Below are 22,934 nucleotides of genomic sequence, written 5' to 3'. Positions count from 1 at the left end.
ATTTGTGAAAATGTGATTACAGGTTCCCTTTTAACCCCTTCCCGACATTTGACGTAATAGTACTGCATCGTGGGAGGTGCGTTCCCGCAAAATGCAGTACTATTACGTCATGCTTCTGGCGCCGGCTCCTGAACGGAGCCAGCGCCAGAAGCTGCGGATGTCGGCTATATATTATAGCCGACACCTGCCTCTAGGAGATTTCATGAGATTTCTCTCATTGCGGGTGTTAACCCCTGACACGCCGTGCAAGGGGCATTTGAGAAGAATCGAATGAGAATACATTTGAGAATACATTTGTATTACACTGTGTAATGTGAAGAAGAGCTTGAACAAGCGATCAGTGGATCGCTTGTTCAAGCTAACCTGTAAAAGTTAATTAAAAAAGTTAAAAACATTAAGTAAAATCATTTTTTAATAAAGTTAAAGTCCCCTAAGCACAAATATTCCCTATACACATGCAATAAAGTGAAAAAACACAAAATCGCCAAAAAAAACCACATCGCCGCGTCCGTAACAATCCGTATAATAACTTGGAAACATTATTGGACCCACTCGGTGAACGCCGTAAAAACAAAACCCGAAAAACACGCCAAAAATGTACATTTTTCATAAAATCTCTACACAAAAATGTTCTAAAAAGTGATCAAAAAAAGTTATGTGCGCCAAAATGGTACCACTGAAAAGAACAATTCAACACGTAAAAAAATAAGCCCTAAACTAGCTCTGTCAACCAAAAAATATTAAAGTTACGTCTCCGAAAAGATGGCGATGCAAAAACAAATGAGATGTCTTCTATATTAGTTTTTATCCAGTAAAATTGTAACAATAAATGAAAAACTATATAAATGAGGTATCATCGTAATCGTAGTGACCTATAGAATAAAGATATGGTATTTTTAGTGTCTACGGTGTACGACCCCAAAAAAATACGAAAAGAAAGTAAACCAAAATTGACAATTTTCTTTTCACCCATACATTCAAGAGTTAATAAAATCAATCAATAAGCTAATGACCCACTAAAATGAAGCATTTGTAAAGTGCTTCTCATGTCGCAAAAAATAAACCCTTATATGTCCGAATTGCCAAAAAAATAAAGATTGTATAGCCAATAAAATGTGATAATGTAATGCATAATCTGCTCTGAATGGCGCAGCTTCCCTTCGATGCCCTGGCGTGTGCCCATACAGCAGGTTACCACCACATATGGGGGATTGTTATACGCGGGAGAGATTGGGTATAAAATTTTGTGGAGCGTTTTGGCATTTTATCCACTGAGAATTTGTACATTTTTCGAAAAACACATTAATTTAGCCAAAAAAATTTTACTTTCAAAATTGCATCCGATTTTGTTTTAACCCCTGTAAAACAATTAAAGGGTTAACAAACTTCATAAATGTTGTTTCACGTACGTTGAGGGGTGTAGTTTCTATAACGGGCTAATTTATGGGGTTTTACTTTTATTTAGGTCTCTCAAAGTGACTTGAAACCTGAGCAGGCCCCTCAATAGCAGGATTTTGCGGTTTTTATGAAAATGTGAAAAATCGCACCTAACGTTCAAAGCCCCATAACATCTTACAAAAATGATAGTATGTATAAAAAACCATGTCCACATAAAGTAGACATTTAGTGAATGTTAGTTATTAAGTATTTTTGTGGTTATGACTATGTGTGGAAAAAGTAGAACATTTTGAATTTCGAAAATCAAGAATTTTTCAAAATTTTCACCAAATATCTGATTTTCTCATAAATACATAACACCAAAATGTTTTGACTAACATGAAGTACAAAGTGTCACGAGAAAACCATTTTAAAATCACTTGGATATGTTAAAGCGTTCCGAAGTTATAACCACTTATAGTGACACAGGGCAGATTTGAAAAAAATGGGCCGTGTCAGGAAGGTGAAAAGTGGCTTTGGCGTTAAGGGGTTAAAGGGGTTGACCACTAATACAAACATTTTACAGGGGTAAGTATAAAACCATAAAGGGTCACCCATATTTTCTGTGTAGTTGGTGGTACAGTTGCTTCCTTATCTCTTTGGCCTGCCCCTTCAACCACCGATATAGGAGTGGTCATCATGGTGGGTGTGTATATAGTAATAGGTGCAGTGCCCCCTTCATCCCACAGAAGCCGGCAGAACATGGGACGTCATAGGAAGTTCCTGACCATAGGAAAGACGACTACACAGAAACTTTACCTTTTGGTGACCCTATGAGGATCTTATACTTAACCTGGTAAAGCTTAGTATAAGCTATAAGGGGGTTGTCCAATCCCTTACAACATCATACATCTAACCCTTTGTTTAGTTATGTGGTAACCATTCCCATGGGTAGAGACACCATTCCCAATTATGACTAATAAATAGCAGTGTTGTTAATTTGTAAAGTATTTGACTGCGTTTCCACATTCATTTGTTTTCAGCTTCAGTTTGTGCCATCAAAACCAGGTGTAGGTCATTAATGAAGAGAACATATAAAGGACATACTGTTCATTTCATGCTTTCCAATCCACTTCTACCTTTGGCTTTAAAGTCACATTAAAAACCCTTAAATTGTCTTAGCTGCATAAAGAGCAATTTTCCCATAAAACGTAAAGTAACAATGGTCCACCCTGTTCATCCTTGGCCGTATAATACATATATGTAGAAGATATACCACTCAGCATAAACATTCATCTTGCTGATTACTTTATGGACATTTCTGATTATGCGACAATTTACACATTGTATTTTTTTTCCAGACCGTCTATGACCAGTGGTTTATTACACTGTTCAATATTGTGTACACATCGCTTCCTGTATTAGCCATGGGACTCTTCGATCAGGTATTCTACTACCTTCTTACCTTCATCATTTATTTATATGACTATACGGGTGTGATCAAGCCAAACAAAAAATATTCATCCTGTATGGGTGCATATATGAATAATAATAAATATAAAATGTGGCTATTATACTGTCAGTATAAATACTGTCATTTATAATTATATTAATGTTGTCTGTTTTTAAGGATGTGAATGAGCAAAACTGTATGGACTACACTAAACTTTATGAGCCCGGCCAGCTGAATCTGCTCTTCAACAAACGGCGATTTTTTGTTTGTGTATTACATGGCATTTATACTTCCTTTGCCCTATTCTTTATACCTTTTGGTGCATTTTTTAACACACCTGGTGAAGATGGGAAGCATATAGCAGATTATCAATCATTTGCTGTCACTGTTGCCACAAGTCTAGTGATAGTTGTCAGTGTCCAGGTAAGATATCTCCTCCTCTTTATAGATAGGTCTTACTTAACATAACAGTTAAAAAAAAAAAAAGACTAGAACTCGGGAGCTCTTAGGCTGAGGTGAGCTAGTAGCAAAATGGCAACTAGCTCATGGCTACTATTGACTTCTATTATGCAAACAGTGTCTCACCGCACAATAACCAAGCCTATTGAGATGGAAAAGGTGAGGAGCGCTCACCCTCCCATTTCCAACTGGCCAATATGGGCCACAAACGTCCTCTGTTTGCAGACCATTTTAAGCACATTAGGTCTAAATCTGATCATTTTTGTGAGTATGTAAACAAATGTAGGTAAAATGAGCCAGAGATGATATTTTACTGGAAATTAAAGGGTTTTTTAAGCCCTCAGAAAATGGGATAACACAGTGATATCTGAAGAGGACCAATCATAGAGACAATCGGCTGTTTATGCTTGTTATAGCGATCTCCTGTAGATTATATTATAATTAATATAATGTTCCTAGAGACATTTCTCTATTTGGCATATGATAAATGGTTGTGGTTGTATTACAGATTGGCCTGGACACCAGCTACTGGACAGCTATTAACCATTTCTTCATCTGGGGCAGTCTGGCTGTGTACTTCTCCATCTTGTTTGCCATGCACGGGGATGGAATTTTTGATATTTTTCCGAGTCATTTTCCTTTTGTAGGTAAGTTGAATGTGTGGATTTGTATTCAAGGGCTGCAAATAGAATCCTAGATCTAAGCAGTATGTAGTAAATATGTATCTACTTTGTAAACAGACAGATGTAGCTGCACTTGTATTCATTTTTCTTATTGTAACTGAATTTAGCTTTTTCATATTATAATAACATTACGTTGGCATTTTGTATTTCAGTATTAGTATTACTTGCAGTATTTATTCTTCCAACAGAGGGAAATGGAATGTATGCTATTGCTTATTTAGCCCAAACATATTCTGTAGCACTATACGTACACATAGATTATTACACTGTCATATCTTATATCTCACCCACATGCATGTAAATTTATTTCTACAACCATGGCCTATTAGTATGCCTTGGGAGTCTTGGAGGGAAAAGCTGAGGTCATAGTGGGCAAAAACAAATGAATCATTAATGATGTGAGGATAGTTTATTAGGGAATGCTAAAGCTAGTGCAGGAATAGCACTGATAACCATCCTCACAGCAGTTCTGCAAGCTTCAGACTATTATTTTATTATTATTTCTGGTGGGAAAGTAAACACAGTTATATAATTGTTCATGTAAATACAAATTTTTTTAAATTTTTCTCAGGAAATGCCAGGAATTCCTTAAGTCAAAAAAGTGTTTGGCTTGTAATATTCCTGACCACTGTGATTTGTGTAATGCCTGTGCTGACTTTCCGGTTCTTGAAGGTGGATTTAAGACCAACACTCAGTGATAAGGTAAGTGATAGAAATCTGTGATGACTGCTATGAGTCACTGTTGTATTAGGCTTCAACACTATAGCAGTTACTCAGAGTGTGTGGGGGGGGGGGGGGTTGCGCAGCAGTACATATTTCACACACTAGTGCACCAGAGTGCTCTGAATCCATCTACAATCCTGGAATATAAATATATTTTTCACATTCCTGCTCCCGTAAACAACATACACAAAGTCATAGTTACACAGCTCTCAAGGTCTTCTATCTAACTATGTCTTCAGTTATAATGGTCAAAACTGATAACAGATTCCCATTAAAAAAAACTGCATAACAGCAGTTTCCTTAGTTATATTAGTTACAAGTTTGGGCACGTTGTATCAAGATGTCTTTTTGCATTTGCGTAATGAAAAAGCACTGCAATAGTAGTGGTTGTACAGAATTAGAATAGCAAATTAATACCTTTATTTTCTTCTGCTATGTTTTGTGCAGCTTCATTCAGTTCCATTTTGCATCCTACTGTGGCCTGAAAATGTGCATCTTCCTGGGGTGCAGCTCACCTTACACGTCTTTCAATAAATAATTGTATTCTTTGTTAGTTGTCTGCACTGTGCTGTTGTTTCTTTCTCATTTGGAAAAAATATGACTACTAGGTTTTACTTATTGGACCCCTACAAAGTATAACATTTACAGTCTGTGCTGTCAGGTGTCACAATATGTTGAAACACACAGCCTTTGCATTGGTTTTTAGCATGCTATTTAAAGGAAACTACCATCAAAATTAAACTTGATAAACCAGGGGCATTTACTCAGGCACCGTGACTGTATTGCTGTTCTTATATCTGTAATTCATGGTACCTTTGCTTCTAAAATCAATCAATTTTAAAATCATGTTAATGAGCCAGAAAGGGGTTACCAGAGCCCCTCTGTGCTCTGGCTTCACACTTTCTCCCCCTCTCCATTAGCACTTTCCGCTGCATCTGTATGCTCTAACACAGTGGGGGAGGGGGGAGTTCTCCACAGTTCCACAGCCTGTGAAGCTTCATCACAGAGTGTACTCTAAGAGGAAAGGTCTAAACCTGGTATATAGACACCTAACCGAATGTATGCAATTCCAGGAAAACTATGCATTAAAACAATGGGAGAGGGAACTCAATAGAACTATACTACCAACAGATTGGAGAAAAGCGATAAACGCTACATATAAGACCCTAAAAAGTATAGCACACATCGAAAATGCAATAAAGGTAATGCTGAGATGGTATTACACACCAGACCGCATTCACAAAGCATATCCTACATCATTACCCATGTGTTGGAGAGAATGCGGGGCAAGCGGCAGCTTAATACATACCTTGTGGGAATGTCCAAAATAGAACCCATATGGCGTAAAGTGTATGATCTGTTAGGTAATCTGATAGGACCTGTCCCTAACAAAGGCCCAGCGCAAGCCTTATTGCATCTTGACATGACTGGCATACCTCCAAGACAGAGATTATTAATAGTGAAGATATGCACGATAACTCGGATAGTAATAGCCAGATATTGGAAGTCTCCCACTTGCCCCACATTAAAAGAAATAGAGGGGGCGATTTCCAAGGTATATAACTTTGAAAAAGCACTGGCATATGGTTTTTGAAACATCAACCAATTGAAAAATTTGGCAACCCTGGCAGGCATACTGCTCAACTTCTTAATCTTAAAACACCCTTATAGCAACTCTAGAGAAGGCTGAATAGGATGATTGAATTTGTTTATATAAGCTGCAAGACTAATAGAACCGGAAAAAGGAAAAGGAGCCACTTAAACCTGTGACAAAAGTTAACTACTTTGCTGTTCTTTCTGTTCTTCTTGTTATATTGTTTTTGATGACTGATCAATCGACAGAAGTAAACAATACGGAACATAGATATTGTAGACCTTGATAGATAATCAAACTGTGTAATAGAAAATGCATTACGAAAGTTCTCTATATTGTAACAAAATCAAGGCTGTATATGTATACTTATTCGCATGTAAAGTATATGATGTGCATGTCATTGTAACTCTGTAAAACCCAATAAAAATTAATATACAAAAAAAAAAATTACCACAGTCACAGTGCATGGATCTATGAGTAAGTGTCCCTAGTTTACATGCTGGATTTTGATGGTAGATTTCCGGACCCGTCAGGAAACCTAAAATATGTTTTATCTATATAAAAAATTTCAGTAAAAGCTGCGAAAGCTGCATTTTTAACATTGCAAGAGGCAGACAGCTAATAATAAAATTTTAAATTATTTTAGCATTACCAATTTTAAAAGTTTTCCTTTTTTTATTGTTTAAAGGTTCGATACCTGCAGCAGGCTAAGAAGAAACGTAAACCATTAGCGAACCACATGCGCAGGGTGCATAGAACTAGTTCCAGGAGGTCTGGATATGCATTTGCCCATCAGGAAGGCTATGGTGAACTTATTACTTCTGGGAAAAACATGCGTTTAAACGAGCCTCAGTCTTCATCAAGCTTAGCAAGAACAATGTTGAGCAGCACAAGCTGGATAGAAAATTTACGGAAGAAGACAGCAGAAAATTTTAATAGTTTCAGCAGTGATAAGATTTCTAAGTTATAATTTATATGGTACCATAACTGGGACTTGTTTTGTTAATTTTTTTTCTATCCTTATTAACTTTTAAGTTGTGGCCATATTTTTTGCACTGTGTTACTCAACACCAAAGGGAGATGAGGTACATCTTCTAATATCAGATCATCCCGGAACATCACAATCCTGTCCCATGTGAATGTGGAATGTCACCTCTTCCTCTTACAAAGTTCAGGACACCGAACCCTTCTAATCTCCTTTCCCAAACAAGAGGGAACTCTCCATACTGTGATACAGGATAATAACGCCGCACTGTAGACTTGTCATCTTCTGACCAACAACTGTTTCAGCAGGTTTCGCAAAGAATTTTGTGGGCATCTGAGATTTTATAGCTTTTTTTTTTTTTTGCTTTGGAATGTTTTTAGGGTTATAACTGTACAATTATAATTTTCTGTTCCTAGTGTCAAAACCAATATTGCACATTTTTTTCCCATTTATAGAGCATTCTCCAAGATAGTAACTTCATAGTACATTTCACTTAAAAAAAAGCTTAACTTTACATTTATTAAGGAGACTATTGACTTGCTGAAGAAACTGCTGCTACTATTGATCACAAAAGTCTTCCCTTCACTGGGAATTGATCACTGTATAGATCCATCACACACTTCCTTCAGAGTTCTGTATTTTTCAGCAAGTCCTTCTCCCAGTATGTTACAAGTCAAGTGGTTTCCTGCAATATACAAGCAATATATGGTATATGGCCAGTAAATAGCGTGTTCTGTAAAACATATTATAGTTCCAGATGGAATTTGTCACATTCCTTCTAATATAAGATGAATGTCTACATTTTTGCCTTTTCAGCATTATGAATGTGAAAACAGGTGCCATGACCTGTCACTTGGAGTGAACTAAACCTCTAGACACCCTTTGTGGAGAAAGAAACTATCAGTCAGCCTGTTGGAGGAACTCTTCATCACATGCCTGTTTGTTTCGCACAGAGACACTACATGATCTGTGTACATTTTCCAATGACGCCATTTTCTCAGGGGATTCTCATTTATAACACATCAGCTATTACATTTACAATTATTTTGCTTTAAAGAAATCTTTTATATTTCTGTTTCTTAAGATCTTAAGGAGATTTAACATGAGGTTACTTGCACAAGAACGTAGAATTTGTTCCGGTTTTTGTCCAATGCTTTTCTACAACTGTGATTCCAATGGCCCCGTCTTTTTGGCTTAAGAATCTGCAGCTACCATTTCATCTTGTTTGTAGGAGAGCATATTTTGTTTCCCTGGAATAAATAATATTGGAATAACAGAAGAATTTAAAAGATATGTTTATTGCAGTAAAAGTGGGCTGGCATGTCGTCCACCATGTTAGTTCTCATTGCCACGCTTCATGTGTGCTTTCCATGGTATTGCAGCAGGCACAGGTAAAGCAGTAAGTGGTAACCAACAGGCTCCATTACATCAAGCCAATGTTTAAATTGCATGATGGTTAAAGATCTGCAAAGATACTTTGACATTATGGCTTCAGTGATCTTTAACAATCATTACAAACTGTTACTATGTTTGTTTTTGGGGTAATCTTTGTACTCTGTTACATGTTTTATAGTAATTCCAAAACTTACGCCAATGCTACTCTGTGTACAAGTCAATGATGTACAAATCAGTAATGCTAATGGAGAAATCTATATGCAGTCTACATAATATCCATCTGTGCACACCTTAAATAAACCCCCCTGGTCTCTAGGCTCTGGAGACATCACCAAGGCAGACGACAATTATGTCGCTGGCTCTTACATGATGCCATTACTTCAGCCTAGTATCACATGTGCTTCTTTCCCTTCACTTTACAACTGCGTGATTTCTTTGTGTAGTGTGTCAGACACAAATGACAACCTGTGACACATTGTTTATGGGAAATGATCTGTTTGTCCTTGAAATTCTAATATTTATTTGATACTTCCCACTGTATTATTTAATTTGCACTATTTTTGCATTGCCCTCCTTAAGGTTCTATAGATAAGTATTGCATTTATTGGTGTAGTGTAGCTGTCCTCTGGATGGGCGGAGGCATCAGAAAATGGCTACCAGTTTAAAAGGGTTGTCCAGGATTTTAAAAATATATCCAAAAACAGCGGCCCATCTGACCATGTTTTTTTCTTGTATCACATCTTAGCTGCATAGAAATGACGGTAATAGCTACAATAGAAAGCACTACTCATGAGGCGTTTTTGGAAGAAAGCAACTATGTTTGTCAAACCCGATAGCCCTCTTATTTTTCTATTTTTTCCTACAATAGGAAATACACCTGGGCCAGGACACAGCATGTCATACATTTCGCTGGAGGGACGTCCACAGGAGAATGTGCTGCCGGGCCATAGCTATGGCAAAAGATAGAGCACACTATCATTTTTCCGGCACGGTATTGTGACACGTGCTTACCATGCACAATACAGTTATATGCCTTTTGTATACTGGCTGCCTGTCGTACAGCGATCATATGGCCTCCATATACGTTTGTGTGAAAGGGACCTTATCAGTACAATGACTTCTACCCATTCATCGTTGTATCCATTTTGCTCCCTGGTAGAAGCAATTTCCAGTAGCCTTAAGGTTAAAAAAATCTATCTATCTATTCTGATTCTAATTATTTTTTTCAGAATATGAAGCCGTCTATATTCTGCAGAATTATCATCTGCCTGCTTCAGCTATGCACACAGAAACTTTGGTTTAATATGCAGATAACACAGAAATAAAAGAGACAAGTCTTTGGTTGTTCTTTGTCACTCCACATTTTTTTTTTTTTAGGTTTTCTCTTGTATTGTTTGATTGACTGTTTGGAAAAGGTTGATAAATAACATTGAAAGACAGTTTTATAATCCTCATCAACTTCTACAGTCTTGGTTTTGTTTGTTTAAATGCCTTTATTTCATTTTTCATGTTGGGAAAATCCAAATTCCTTATATGATATAATCCATTTTGTATTTATGGAAGGCAATGTGACATTTATTCAAACATAAATAGATATAGATAGAAATATACATACATATATAAATATATATTTAGAAATGTCAATCTTTATTATTTTAGGTATAGATTAGTTTAGATTTCTATCAAATGTTTGGCTTTTGTTTTGTGCAATAGAGAAGTTACAATTGTCTGTGCGCATGATGTCATACCAAAGAGTTGGCACTCTTTTGTAACATAAGGTTTACATATGTATATAATGTTCCATAATTTATTTAAGTGCTTTATATACAAAATATTTTCTATAAATATACTGTTTCTAAGTAATCAACTGCATTTTGTGGTTTATTTCTCTTTGTCTGGCTTCATATATTATTTTGACATGTGTGCAAATGACAATATTTTCATGTTAAAGTTGTAATTTTCTTTTTATTGGGGGACACACTGCTACCGTACAGGGACAGGTACATTTATTATCTGGCATAGTTTAGGACTTTGCACCTCCTATTAGTTGGTGTAGAAGATTCTGCATTTTTGATCATTGGTTTGCACCAGTTGCCTAACTGTGCAAATTCTGTTGTATTATGACAATATTGGGGCACATTCACAGGCGGTCCCCTACTTAAGGACACCCGACTTACAGACAACCCATAGTTACATACAGACCCCTCTGACCTCTGGTGAAGCTCTCTGGATGCTTTACTATAGTCCCAGACTGCAATGATCAGCTGTAAGTTGTTTGTAATGAAGCTTTATTGATAATCCTTGGTCCCATTACAGCAAAAAATGTTTACACTCCGATTGTCACTGGGGCCAAAATATTTTTTTACTGGCTCTACAATTATAAAATATACAGTTTCGACCTACATACAAATTCAACTTAAGAACAAACCTCCGGACCCTATCTTGTACGTAACCTGGGGACTGCCTGTACTAAGAACGTAGGAAACTGCGCTAAAAGTGCTCTGCCCTGTATAATGCTGGGTGCGCAAGATTAATTAAGAATGTGCACCATAAATCATGAATCTGTCGCTTCCCTGCACTGGCCCAACAGAGTTCACCAACATAGAACATGCATAGAAAACAGTGTACAGTGCTCGGTAGGTTAAATTAGTATGTATAGATCGTCGAACAATCAAACAGACTTCTCAAAATATCTGGATAAAGCCGGACAAGAAGCTCAATATGGCATTGGATGGAAAAAGAAATTTTATCGCTGAGATAATGGAGGCTGCTAGAGTGGTGGACACATACCGCCAGAAACATGCTGACATGTCAAACGCCTGCCGGTGCTCCATGCTGTGACCGGAAGTCGTAAACCAGAAGTAACAATCCAGCTTTTCTTTCTACTGTGGGACACATGGCGAGGCATAAGCTACATAACAAAGAAAAAGGCGAGAGTAGAATAGAATGAGGAAACCATATTAAAGGATATGTATATTTGATAAAAATGGATGTGAAATATGGAAAATAAGGATGTAAATGGCTAACGGAGAAGGATACATTAATGAATAGTTAGAATCTGCAAATCTGCAATAGTGTAATGTATGATGGACAAAATTCAATGATGATGGGTGGAAAGGCAAGTAGAATGTATGTCTTGCAAGGATGGATTTGTGGGTAACTGACGGAATTATCGGTCAGTGGATGGATGGTAAATGAAGGTAGTGTATGTCAAGAAGGATGAATACGCAAATCATAATGGAAGAATGAGAGTAGGAAAGAGAGAAGTAAAGAAATAAGATGAAAATAGTGCAAAGTATACCCATGCAATCCGGATGATCGTATAAAGTGGTCAATGTTTCTGGAGGAAAAATTAGAAATTTTTTAAATTATGGACAAAGACATAAGTTAGCACTCAATACATGATTAGATAAAACTCTGGATCTAATATCTTCTGTTTAGTCCATGGGGAGACACTGACTAAAGCGATAAATCCAGAATGCTTCTCTGATTTTCAATAGTTTAATCCTGTCTCTGCCGCATCCAGGGGGTTTGATTTGTTCCAATACCCGAAATTTTAACTGTGCAGTGTTTAGCTTGGTCAAATTGAAAAGGCAATGGTATTTATAATTTCCTTGTATTTGGATATGTGGTCTTGTATATGTCGGATGGTTTCCCCAACATACATGAGACTGCAATAACATGTATAACATACTCCACCAATGAGGCATCACATGTGAGAAAGCCTTTTAAGTTGTAGTCCGTACCTGTCATGGGGTGGTAGATCCTATTTCCCTTTTGTACATTTCCACATTGAGCACAATTGTCTGGAAGTACCAAAGAAAAGTTGTTTGTGTTAATTAATTTATTTAACTCACTTTCAGTCATGTTACTTCTGTATTTCTAATGGCTTTTGGGTGTTCATTTGGTCGTCCCTGAAATTATCTACTCCTGTCTAGCTGTTTTTTGGAGAAAATCCCCAGACAGCCCCTTTAACTTCACAGTTTTAGTACATGGAGGAATAATTCAATAATTAACCTTTAATGAAGGTTTTTGCTGCTAAGGAAATTGACATACATCCTTAAAGAGAACCTGTCACCACATTTTGAGTTATTCCAGATTTTGACAGGTTCCCATAATATTCTATAAAGTAATGACCAGCCTTTTGTATCTTAAAAAGCAGGGGGGGGCGTGTCCGGATGCCGAGAGGAGAGGACGCGTGCTAGACCAGCTCCGTCTCCCGCGGGTCCCAGCAGCCACACACCAGCAGCCTACCCCGAGTTATGGGCAACAGGAGGAAGCCCAAGCCCCCCGCAGTCTCCCCGGAGCGGTCCGGCACCCCGCAAGTACCCACATTAGTGGATTATTTTGCAAGAGAGACGCGGGCCGTCTCATCCAAGATGGCGCCGCCGCGCGCCGAGGCCTCACAGCGTGAGGACTTTCCTCCTCTCCCGGCTGCGGGCGGCCGGGAGCGCAACGCGCAACCCCCACTTTCATGTCCCGCAAGACCCTCAGTAGCAGGGGGACCTGCACGGGACCCGGGACCCCCCCCCAAACACAGGGGATATTGAGGCCTTATCATGAGGCCCTGCTACAACCCCCACCGCTTCAACCATCACATGCAGGGCCGCAGCAAGGGGGCACTGCACACTGCAGCACGGAGCCCCAGGCTCAGACCACCTTCCAGGTAGCACAAATAGAAGCCCAGGAGCCATGCCACCAGCTCCTTATAGACCTGGCTCTCCCCCCCGGGCCTGTGGGCCTGCTACCAGATCTTCATGCTGGATCCCTCTCTCCCGCCCAACCCTCTCCACCTCAACCCCTGCCACAGAGAGTCTCTGCTCCGCTGGGCCGGATACATAGGGGATCGGATCCTGATGCAGCGGAATATGCTGCCACCCCGCAAGCACTACGGTCATCATCACCCCACCGCTCCTGGTCCCCCACATCAGACGGATCATACGCCACTGAGCCTCCGTCTCAACCACCTATGGACTGGTGGACGCATGTTCATCAACTACCCACTAAGTTGGATTTCCAAGCTCTGATATCAGAGGTTAAAGAAACCTGTAAATCAGCGATAGCTGAAGTACGCAAAGATATACAAATGGTGGCCCAAAGGGTTGATACGCTGGAGGATGATCATGCCAGGGCACGTAAAGCTATTAATGTGCTCCATAACCGTGTCTCTTCCCAGGAGGAGACTATTCAGGATCTGCAATCTCATATAGAGGACTTAGATAATAGAGGAAGAAGACATAACATACGTGTCCGGGGAGTCCCGGAAAATACAGGCTCAGAAGATGCGTTCTTGATCTTGCAGAATATCTTTAACTCCGTCCTGGGCAAGCCTCCCGATGCCCCCCTCAGAATGGACAGAGCTCATCGGGCCCTACGCCCTAAGTCAGCCGCCAATCGCCCCAGGGATATAATTTGCTGTATAACAGACTTTCTACTCAAAGAAGAAATAATGGCAAAAGCCAGACGCATGTGATTCATCGACTATCATGGAGCTCAAATCCACTTATTCCAGGACCTTTCCTGGGTCACTTTTACAGCGGCGTAGAGCTTTGCGTCCACTACTGACGATTCTGCAAGAACGTAACATTCCATACCGCTGGGGCTTCCCTTTTAGTCTTAGTGCTCGTAAGGATGGAACAACTGTAATCCTTCGAGGCCCCAAGGACTTACCGGATTTCTGCAAATCGCTGGACATTCCAATCCCAGGATCTATACAGCCGGAACCTATCTTGTCACTCCCCCCCCTATCACCAACTTGGCAACGGGTACAGCCACGCGGACGAGGACGTCGCTCTGCGACTCAAGACAACCCCCCCCCCCCCCTCCTCCTTCCCGTGGAACACAACCTTCCCCACGCTGAAGGAAAGGAAGCCGGAGTTTACTCATGCTTACTATATGTCACCTGTTCTCCTTCTCCCTCTTCCTCCCCCCCCCTCCTGTTCATTGACTAAATGATATATATTTTTATCTTTTAGAGGTAGGCGATAATGTTGTACATCATTAGGGATCACCGGGAGACCGGATGGCACGTGCGCCCATTGCTCCCCGGGATGGCCATGACCCCCCAAGGCAAGCGTATTAGATGCCTTGGAGACATCCCGCCTAGGCCGGATGTTTCCCATGCACCGCGCTGGAGTCATGCGTGCGCTTGCCAGCTGGATCCCGCAGGTGGGGCAATTCGGATTGCTTCTCCTCGAGGTCTAAGCTATAAAGATGTTTTTTTTTCTTTGTATTTGCTGTTGCATTATGCTATTCTTAAGTTTTAATTATTTAATTCTGTTTCTTATGTTTAGTTTCTGCCTCATTGCAACGCGGATGGTGGGCATCGGAGGAGCAGCTTGGCACAGCTACACAGGGATTTTTCCGGGACGAATCCTTGTGCACAAACAGTATTACGCGGATAAGCATTTCCTTTGACAATCCTGGATATGGTGAGGTTGCTATCTTTAAATGTTAAAGGCCTTAATTCAAACAGTAAGCGCCACCTACTCCTACAGGACTTGAAGAGACAGTCCCCAGACATTGCGTTCCTGCAGGAGACTCACCTCTCCAGCTCGGGCTCCTGTAGATTTGCGAGACGTCACTACCCTCAGGCATTCATGGCTTGCTCCCAAACTAAAAAAGCAGGTGTCGCAATCCTAATTTCACGTACGTGCCCTCTCACAGTGACTAGCTCCTTCTCAGACCCAGAAGGTCGATACATCATTCTACAAGGATCCATAGCGGGCCTCCCCATAGTATTGTGTAACATCTACGCCCCAAACTCAGGGCAACTCACGTTCCTTTCCCAAATCATGACACGACTGGCCCAATACAGGGGAACCCCGACTCTAGTTGGGGGCGACTTAAATGTCCCTTTCTCAGAGAATAGAGACAGACTTTCTATCTCGGGTCATCCACCACCGCGGCAGACCCGACGGCTGGCCACAGGCTTCCGGAGGTTAATTCGCCAATATGACCTATATGATTTATGGAGAGTGGACAACCCGACAGCTAGAAAGTACTCCTTCTACTCCCCCCCCACACAACACGTACACCCGCATAGACTACTTTTTTGGTGACATTTCTATTCTTAGAACTCTGCGTGCGTCATCCATTGAATCAATCACGTGGTCAGATCATGCCCCAGTCACACTTGTTCTTAGCTTTACCTCCCCCCCGTCCCACCCACTGCACTGGAGACTCAATGAAACGCTACTCACTAACCTAGCAATGCGAACAGAACTTCATCAATGCCTCTTACGATACTTTGCAGTGAATACACCCTCTGCCCCTTCCCATAGCATTCTATGGGAAGCACACAAAGCAGTCATCCGGGGTGATTGTATCTCGGTCGCCTCTAGGAAAAAACACTTAAACCAGGCAGTCAGGGTGCAGTGTGAGAAAGAACTGCGTTCCATAGAAGCCAAATTGCTGGGTAACCCATCCCTTAGATTATTAAGACAAGTAGTTGACGCTAGAGCTAAATTGCGCAAATCCCTACTCATGAGCTGCGAGAAGCTTCTCCGCTATTCCCGTAGACGTTTTTACGAATATGGCAATAAAGCCCATACCCTCTTGGCCAGTCAATTAAGAATCCAAACGGGAGATAGCAACCCTTATGGTATTAAGGACTCCTCTGGGGTAACTCAATATGACCCATCCAAGGTAGCACAAATATTCGAAGACTTCTATAGCCATCTGTATGCCCTCCCGCCCAGGATCCCCGGAGACAGCACAATAATGACAGACCGACTGCGCAATTACCTAGCGGACTGTAACCTACCGACTCTTCCTTCGGAAGCATTGAGTGACCTGAACCAAGAAATTACTATGGAGGAATTGGCAGAAGTGGTTAAAGCGCTGCCCAATGGCAAAGCTCCTGGGCCAGACGGCTTTACATATCTGTACTACAAAGCATACGGGGAGGTGTTGATGCCTCACATGGTTCGGTTATACAATGCCTTTTTGGAAGGGGCCCCTATACCTGACACTATGTTAAACTCTTATATTACAGTGATTCCAAAACCAGGTAAAGACCCATTGACTTGCGCTAGCTACAGACCAATAGCCCTCCTCAATTCAGACTTAAAAATCTTTACAAAATTATTAGCTGACAGGTTAAATAACTGGCTTCCCCAACTGGTCCACAAGGACCAGGTGGGATTTGTCAGGTTTCGCCAGGCAGGGGATAACACGCGAAGAGCAGCCGACCTCCTGGAAGTTGTTAGACACCAGGGGGAGCAAGCACTCTTCCTCAGTCTCAATGCTGAAAAAGCATTTGACCGCTTAGACTGGACTTTTATGTTTGCCACCCTTCAACGCTTTGGGTTTAGGGGTCCTTTTTTACAAGCCTTACGGGCATTATACTCCACCCCACACGCGGTGGTGCGTTTGCCACATGCTCACTCCTCCCCTTTCCCCATACGTAATGGCACACGCCAGGGTTGTCCACTCTCCCCGTTGCTATATGTTTTGAGCATCGAACCCCTAGCGGCCTACATTAGAGCAAACCCTGATGTGTCAGGAGTTAAGGTCCGCAATACGCAATTTAAAATCTCCCTATTTGCGGACGATGTCTTGCTCACCCTAACCAATCCGGTGGTGAGCTTACCAAACTTGCACGAATCCCTAAAACTGTATAGCAGTCTGTCGGGATATAAAATTAACCGCACAAAGACAGAGGCCCTGCCGATTAATATTCCCCAGGGGGAGCTGGAGGCATTGAAGTCGGCATTCCCGTATGCATGGAAAAGTTCCTCCTTAAAATACTTGGGTATTAACCTAACTCCTACTTACGGTGCGCTTTATGGGGCCAATTTTATACCCTTATTTCAAGATATACAGTCCCTCTTAAACAAGTGGAAGCCTTTACATACTTCGCTACTGGGACGCATTGCAGCAATAAAAATGTCAGTTCTTCCTAAGCTACTTTATTTATTCGAAACGCTCCCAGTCAGGGTGCCGATGTCCTGGCTGAACAGGATGCAGTCTAGATGCTCGGATTATGTCTGGAATGGGCGCAGACACCGTATCCCCAAGACAGTCATGACAGCCGGGGTCTCCAATGGAGGTCTGGCGTTCCCTGACTTGAAACTGTACTATCTGGCGACCCACCTCAGACATATAGCCTCCTGGTCAGTCTTGCCGGCATTCAATAGGTGGACTGAAATAGAAAAATTATGGCTAGCTCCATATCACCCGGCTACTTTAATATGGGGCCCTGTATCAGACATGATACCTTCCTCTCTTCTCGGTCCCATACAATTTACTAGGGACATCTGGCACAAAAGTAGGGTTCGCTTCCAGTTGGCCACCTTGCACTCACCAATGACCCCAGTACTATTTACTCCGCACCTCCCAGACAGTGTGTCGTCGGCAGGATTCAGACCCTGGTCTCAGGCCCGGAAATTCCAGATAAAGGACTTTATAGATGCCCACACGCGACAAATCCTCCCGTTCTCTACGTTAGTGGACAGACACCCTGAACTGACGGGAGGGCTATTCTGCTACCAGCAGATTAAATCTTTTATAGTAGCTACCATGGGCCCAGATATAGTCCCGAGGCCTACCCCTTTCGAGTGGCTTTGCGCCAGTGGTCCGTCCAGTAAAGGTCTGATTTCCTCTATTTATAGTATTCTTAATTCCCCGCTGTCACCAGGGTCCGTGAATCACAAATATATGGATAAGTGGGAGGCTTGGATAGGCACACAATTTTCAAAAGAACAATGGCAAGTTATTTGGGCTAGAGCCAAAAAATCTTCAATAAACACTCTTTACAAGGAAAACCAAATAAAGATCGTCATGCAATGGTATCACACCCCAGAATTACTACACAAAATTAACCCTGACATATCTGACCTGTGCTGGCGCTGTAATGGGGCAAAGGGATCTCTGATTCACATATTTTGGTATTGCCCGCTTATACGACCCTATTGGAGCTTAGTTCAACAACTAGTTGTGGAATTACTAGGTAGGGATGTACCCCTGGATCCTGCTGTGTACCTTCTTAACCTCCTGCCTGGGGACATACGGGGCTCAAGTGCCAAGCTGCTCCTTCATGTACTCACTGCTGCCAAATGTCTAATCTCTCTCTTCTGGAAGAAACCTTCTACACCATCCACTATTGACTTATATGCTCGAATCAAAGATGTAAGGTCAATGGAGCACTTAACCGCTCAATTAAACAACCAGATGGATAAATTCGATGCTGTATGGGCCACCTGGGACGCTTTTGCTATAACATTTGAACCGAGTTAATGGGCCAAGTGCCCTCTGTGCCCTCCCACTTTCTTGAGGCAAAACTTCTGTTTTTATGTTTTGAAATTGTTCGTTTATTGCTGTAAACTTTATATATCCACATTTTGTTGTGCTGTTCACAGGCCTTCCTACCGGATGAACTCCTCCTGCTGTGTCAGGAGGGTACACCATGAATATTTCCTTTATTTTGCCCTTGCCAGGGCCAATGCATCTGTGATTGTTATACTTAAAATTACAAATAAAGAGTTGATAAAAAAAAAAAAAAGCAGGGATTTTTATTACCATAATCTTACCTGGGAGCATGCCAGAATGAGCAGCGAGTCAAAGGGGGCAGTTCCCTTTACTCCGATTCAACTACCCCTCCGGCTTCAGCAAAGAGGATAATGTCGGAGGAGTAGCTGTGAGCGAGGACAGGAGGGGTGGTTGGGCTCCAGCAAGGAGGATGACATCGAAGGAGGGGACTAGTAGTGAGTGAGGACAAGAGGGGTGGTTGGACTCTGAGGAAAAGGAACCGCCCCCTCTTACTCGCTGCTCGTTTGGCAAGCTGCCAAGTAACATTAAATAGCTGCTTTTTTAGTTAAAAAGAGTGCCCATTACTTTATAGAGTATTATGGGACCCAATCAATAGGAATGTTCAAAATGTGGTGACAGGTTCCCTTTAAATGGTCATTAACCTTTCTGACAACTATTACTTTAAATAATGTGCTATATAAGAATGAGGGGGTACTGGCACTGCATGTAAATTAATTTGGGGTGGCGTTGTCATTAAATTGCTTAGGCATTTCCGCCAATTCTATCTGTGTGGCTCTGGTATACCGTCCTCAGTTCCCTGACCACTTTGCCCTTACTTTCTAACCTGTGAGATTCAACCATTATCATAGGAGACTTTAACATACCTATTAACATCCCCATCTTCGCTAATGAAATATGCGACAGAAAATTTCCCAATCCACAAGCTCCATGGATCTCATTCCCTCCTGTTCCTCATTCTGTTCCTTTGACCCAGTTACGGAGGAAGAGGTGTTTAGACTCTTTTCTCCTGCTCGCCCCACTACCTGCATTAGTGACCCCATCCCCTCACATCTCATACAGTGTCTCTACCCAGCAGTCACTTCTCATCTAATTTTTTAATCTCTTTTTCTTCTTGTGTCTTTCCCTCCTTCTTGTGGCATAGAGATCGCAGTCGCAGCACGTGCAATCACAACCGAGTCAGACACGATGTGTGTCAGACATGCATACAATTGATTATAATAGCAGCGCAGGCAGGCAGATGCACATCTACGCATCTTGCCTGCGCACTAGGATGACATCATCAGCAGACGCTACCGCTGCGTTATACAATGTGTGAGGCTAAGGCGCACGGATGGACAAGCATCTGCCCTCTCTGCTGCAAGAGAGAATAGGAAGCCGTGAAATCGCTGGTTGAGGTCAGTACAGAGTTTGTATTTGGTTCATAACTGCTGACATTTCATTAAGGGGGTGTCTGCTGACATCTCGGTACAGGACATCTACCACTATTTTCTTGGTGGTAGACTGTCTTAGAACGCACCCTCGTTACCTGTTGGGGATGACAGATCCTTTTTTAGCTTCCTCCAGGGCCCCATCAGAGGCAGAAAATAAGGTTATAAACATATTCAAATGAGCCGGAGTTGCTCAGGGCCCGGTAGGATGAGCGCCTCCTGGCTCGTCCAATACCCAATTTATGCACGCCCCCGCTTCATTGTCATGCACCCCTCCCAGCCATACAACCGGGCGACGTCACCTGCTGATATGCAGGTGACTGATCACATGGATGTGACGTTAATAAAGGTCCTTTAGCCTACTGGTGGCTACAGTGTATTCTGCTGTGTGGAAGCCCCTGCCTATGTGCTGCTGGAGGCTACTGCTGTCCGCACATCCTCTCATGTCGTATAATGATCATAACACCCCTCACAGCTCTCACCGGTGACAGCCATCTGCCGCACAGCACAACACACTGTGGCCACTAGTAGGCTAAAAGACCTTTACTAACTCACTCCTTGACCCCTACAATCTGGCTCCATGCAGTCCACTGAAACTCCTCTTTCTTAAGTCCCCAATTATCTCCTCACTCCAAAACCCAAAGGTGACTATCCTCTCCTCATTCTTCTGGATCTCTCTGCATCATTTGATACTATGGACCACTAGCTCCTTCTCAGGATGCATTGGCCTGAAGAACATGGTACTCGGTTTTCTTCCTATTTCTCTGACCACACTTTTAGCATCTCCTTTCCTCTTACTTTCAGGGGTTCCTCTGGGTTCAGTCCTAGGTCCTTTTCCCTTTTCCCTCTACGTTGCCCCATTGGTCAAACCATTTGGTTAGATTTGGCAGATTTTGTTTTCAGTACCGTTTTTATACCAATGATACCCAACTATATACTTCTGCATGCAACATCGCCTCTACCTTACTGCTGTTTCTTCTCTCTGATGACATCTCTCTACCTGAATCTTAATCTTTCAGACCTGCTGTAATGGGGTAGTGCTGGACTCTAACTTACTGCTCTGCATCAAATATATCAGCTCACCTTGAGCCGGCATCGGAATACATTGGGTGTCAGCTGTAACTAATAGCTGACACCCTAGTGCAGTGATGGCGAACCTTTTAGCGGCCGAGTGCCCAAACTGCAACCCAAAACCCCCCTTATTTATCTCGAGGTGCCAACCAAAAATGAAAGCAGTAACTTATTGCTCCCTGTTCAACAACTTTCAATCATATTGGCCTCCTGAGGACAGCAACACAGTAAAAAGATGGAAAATATTTATGATTTTAGCTTCTTTCCAGTGTCCCTATGTACCCAGAGAATCGTGGGGCCAGAGAAAGGTCCTCCAAAGATAATCCGGCACTGTCTGCACATTCTCCCTCTTCTTACAGTCCCAATTAGCGAAGTCAGTATCAAAATATGACTGAAAGCAGCATCTTTTAAGTTGCTTAGAACTGCAGGAAGATTCTTTGAGTCCTGTCTGGTGTGCTGCGGCGATGCTCCGGGTGCCCACGGAAAGGGCTCTGAGTGCCGCCTTTGGCACCAGTGCCATAGGTTCGCCACCACTGCCCTAGTGTAACACCCGCGGTCGGAATTGGCATTGCAGTATTTAACTTGCCTGACGGGTCTCTCCCTAATGATCGGCTCCCCCCCCCCCCTTCCTCGACGTCTTTGATCGCTGTCAGGGCAGCCCTGAGGTCTGATCAGGACCCGAGGGCTGCCCTCCAGCAGTGCCTGTAAGATCCCGCCTGTGATTTTTACCTATTTCATCCCACAAAAAAATGCAATAAAAAGTGATCAATAAAACATATGTACTCCAGAATGATGTTGCAAAGTACAACATGTCCTGCAAAAAGCAAGCCATCAACCAGCTCCATAGCCAAAAAAGGTAAAAATGTTATGCCACTTGGAAGACGGCGATGTAAAAATGATCGATTTTTTTTTTTTTTTCCCACATTTGGTTTTATTTGGCAAAATAAAATCAAAAATCCAGTACAGAATTGATGCTTAGGGGATACCAACCCCAAAATGGTAACACTGGAAAAAGCATCTCATCCTACAAAAAAAATGCCGTCACATGGCCCTGATGACGAAAAAACTAAAATTTTATAGCCTACAAAAGGGGCCAATGAGGAAACATAAATACTGGCAGCTGCAGGTCCCTCCTTCCCTCCTGCGCCTCGCTGTGCTCCCATAAAACAAGTAACGTCCACATGTGGGGGGGGGGGGGGTCTCTGTACTTGGGAGAAATTGCATAGCAAGTTGTATGGTGGATTTTCTCTTTTTATCTGTTGTAAACATGTAAATTTTATGGCTAAATGAATGTATAACCAACAAAATTTGACCATTCAAAATTTCATCTCCATTTTGATTTAATTAATATGAAGATCTCAAGAGGTAAGCAATCTTCCTAAAAGCTGTTTTGGATAGTTTGAGGGGTGCAGATTTGAAAATGGGTTAATTATATAGGGGATTTTAATGTTATATATTTAAAATGTCATTAAAATTATCCCCAAAACAATTAATT

The 22,934-nt window shown here is 41.8% G+C and overlaps 1 protein-coding gene across 4 annotated transcripts in view; it reads left to right on the top strand.

The window, feature by feature from the left end:
- ATP8B4 (ATPase phospholipid transporting 8B4 (putative)) overlaps window positions 1–10,532 on the top strand; it is a 210,838-nt gene extending 200,306 nt beyond the window's left edge. For all 4 annotated transcript variants that reach the window (XM_072148286.1, XM_072148283.1, XM_072148285.1 and 1 more), the window contains 5 exons: window positions 2,739–2,822; window positions 3,008–3,253; window positions 3,798–3,936; window positions 4,544–4,674; window positions 6,978–10,532. In XM_072148286.1, coding sequence (XP_072004387.1) covers window positions 2,739–2,822; window positions 3,008–3,253; window positions 3,798–3,936; window positions 4,544–4,674; window positions 6,978–7,259 — 882 coding nt within the window. In that variant the 3' untranslated portion in view covers window positions 7,260–10,532. The remainder of the gene's footprint in view (window positions 1–2,738; window positions 2,823–3,007; window positions 3,254–3,797; window positions 3,937–4,543; window positions 4,675–6,977) is intronic.
- The last annotated feature ends 12,402 nt before the right edge of the window (window positions 10,533–22,934 follow it).

This window comes from Engystomops pustulosus, chromosome 4, assembly GCF_040894005.1.
Source record: "Engystomops pustulosus chromosome 4, aEngPut4.maternal, whole genome shotgun sequence".
Classification (NCBI taxonomy): domain Eukaryota; kingdom Metazoa; phylum Chordata; class Amphibia; order Anura; family Leptodactylidae; genus Engystomops; species Engystomops pustulosus.
Note: the sequence above shows the minus strand (reverse complement) of the source record. Positions and strands in the feature narration are given on the sequence as shown.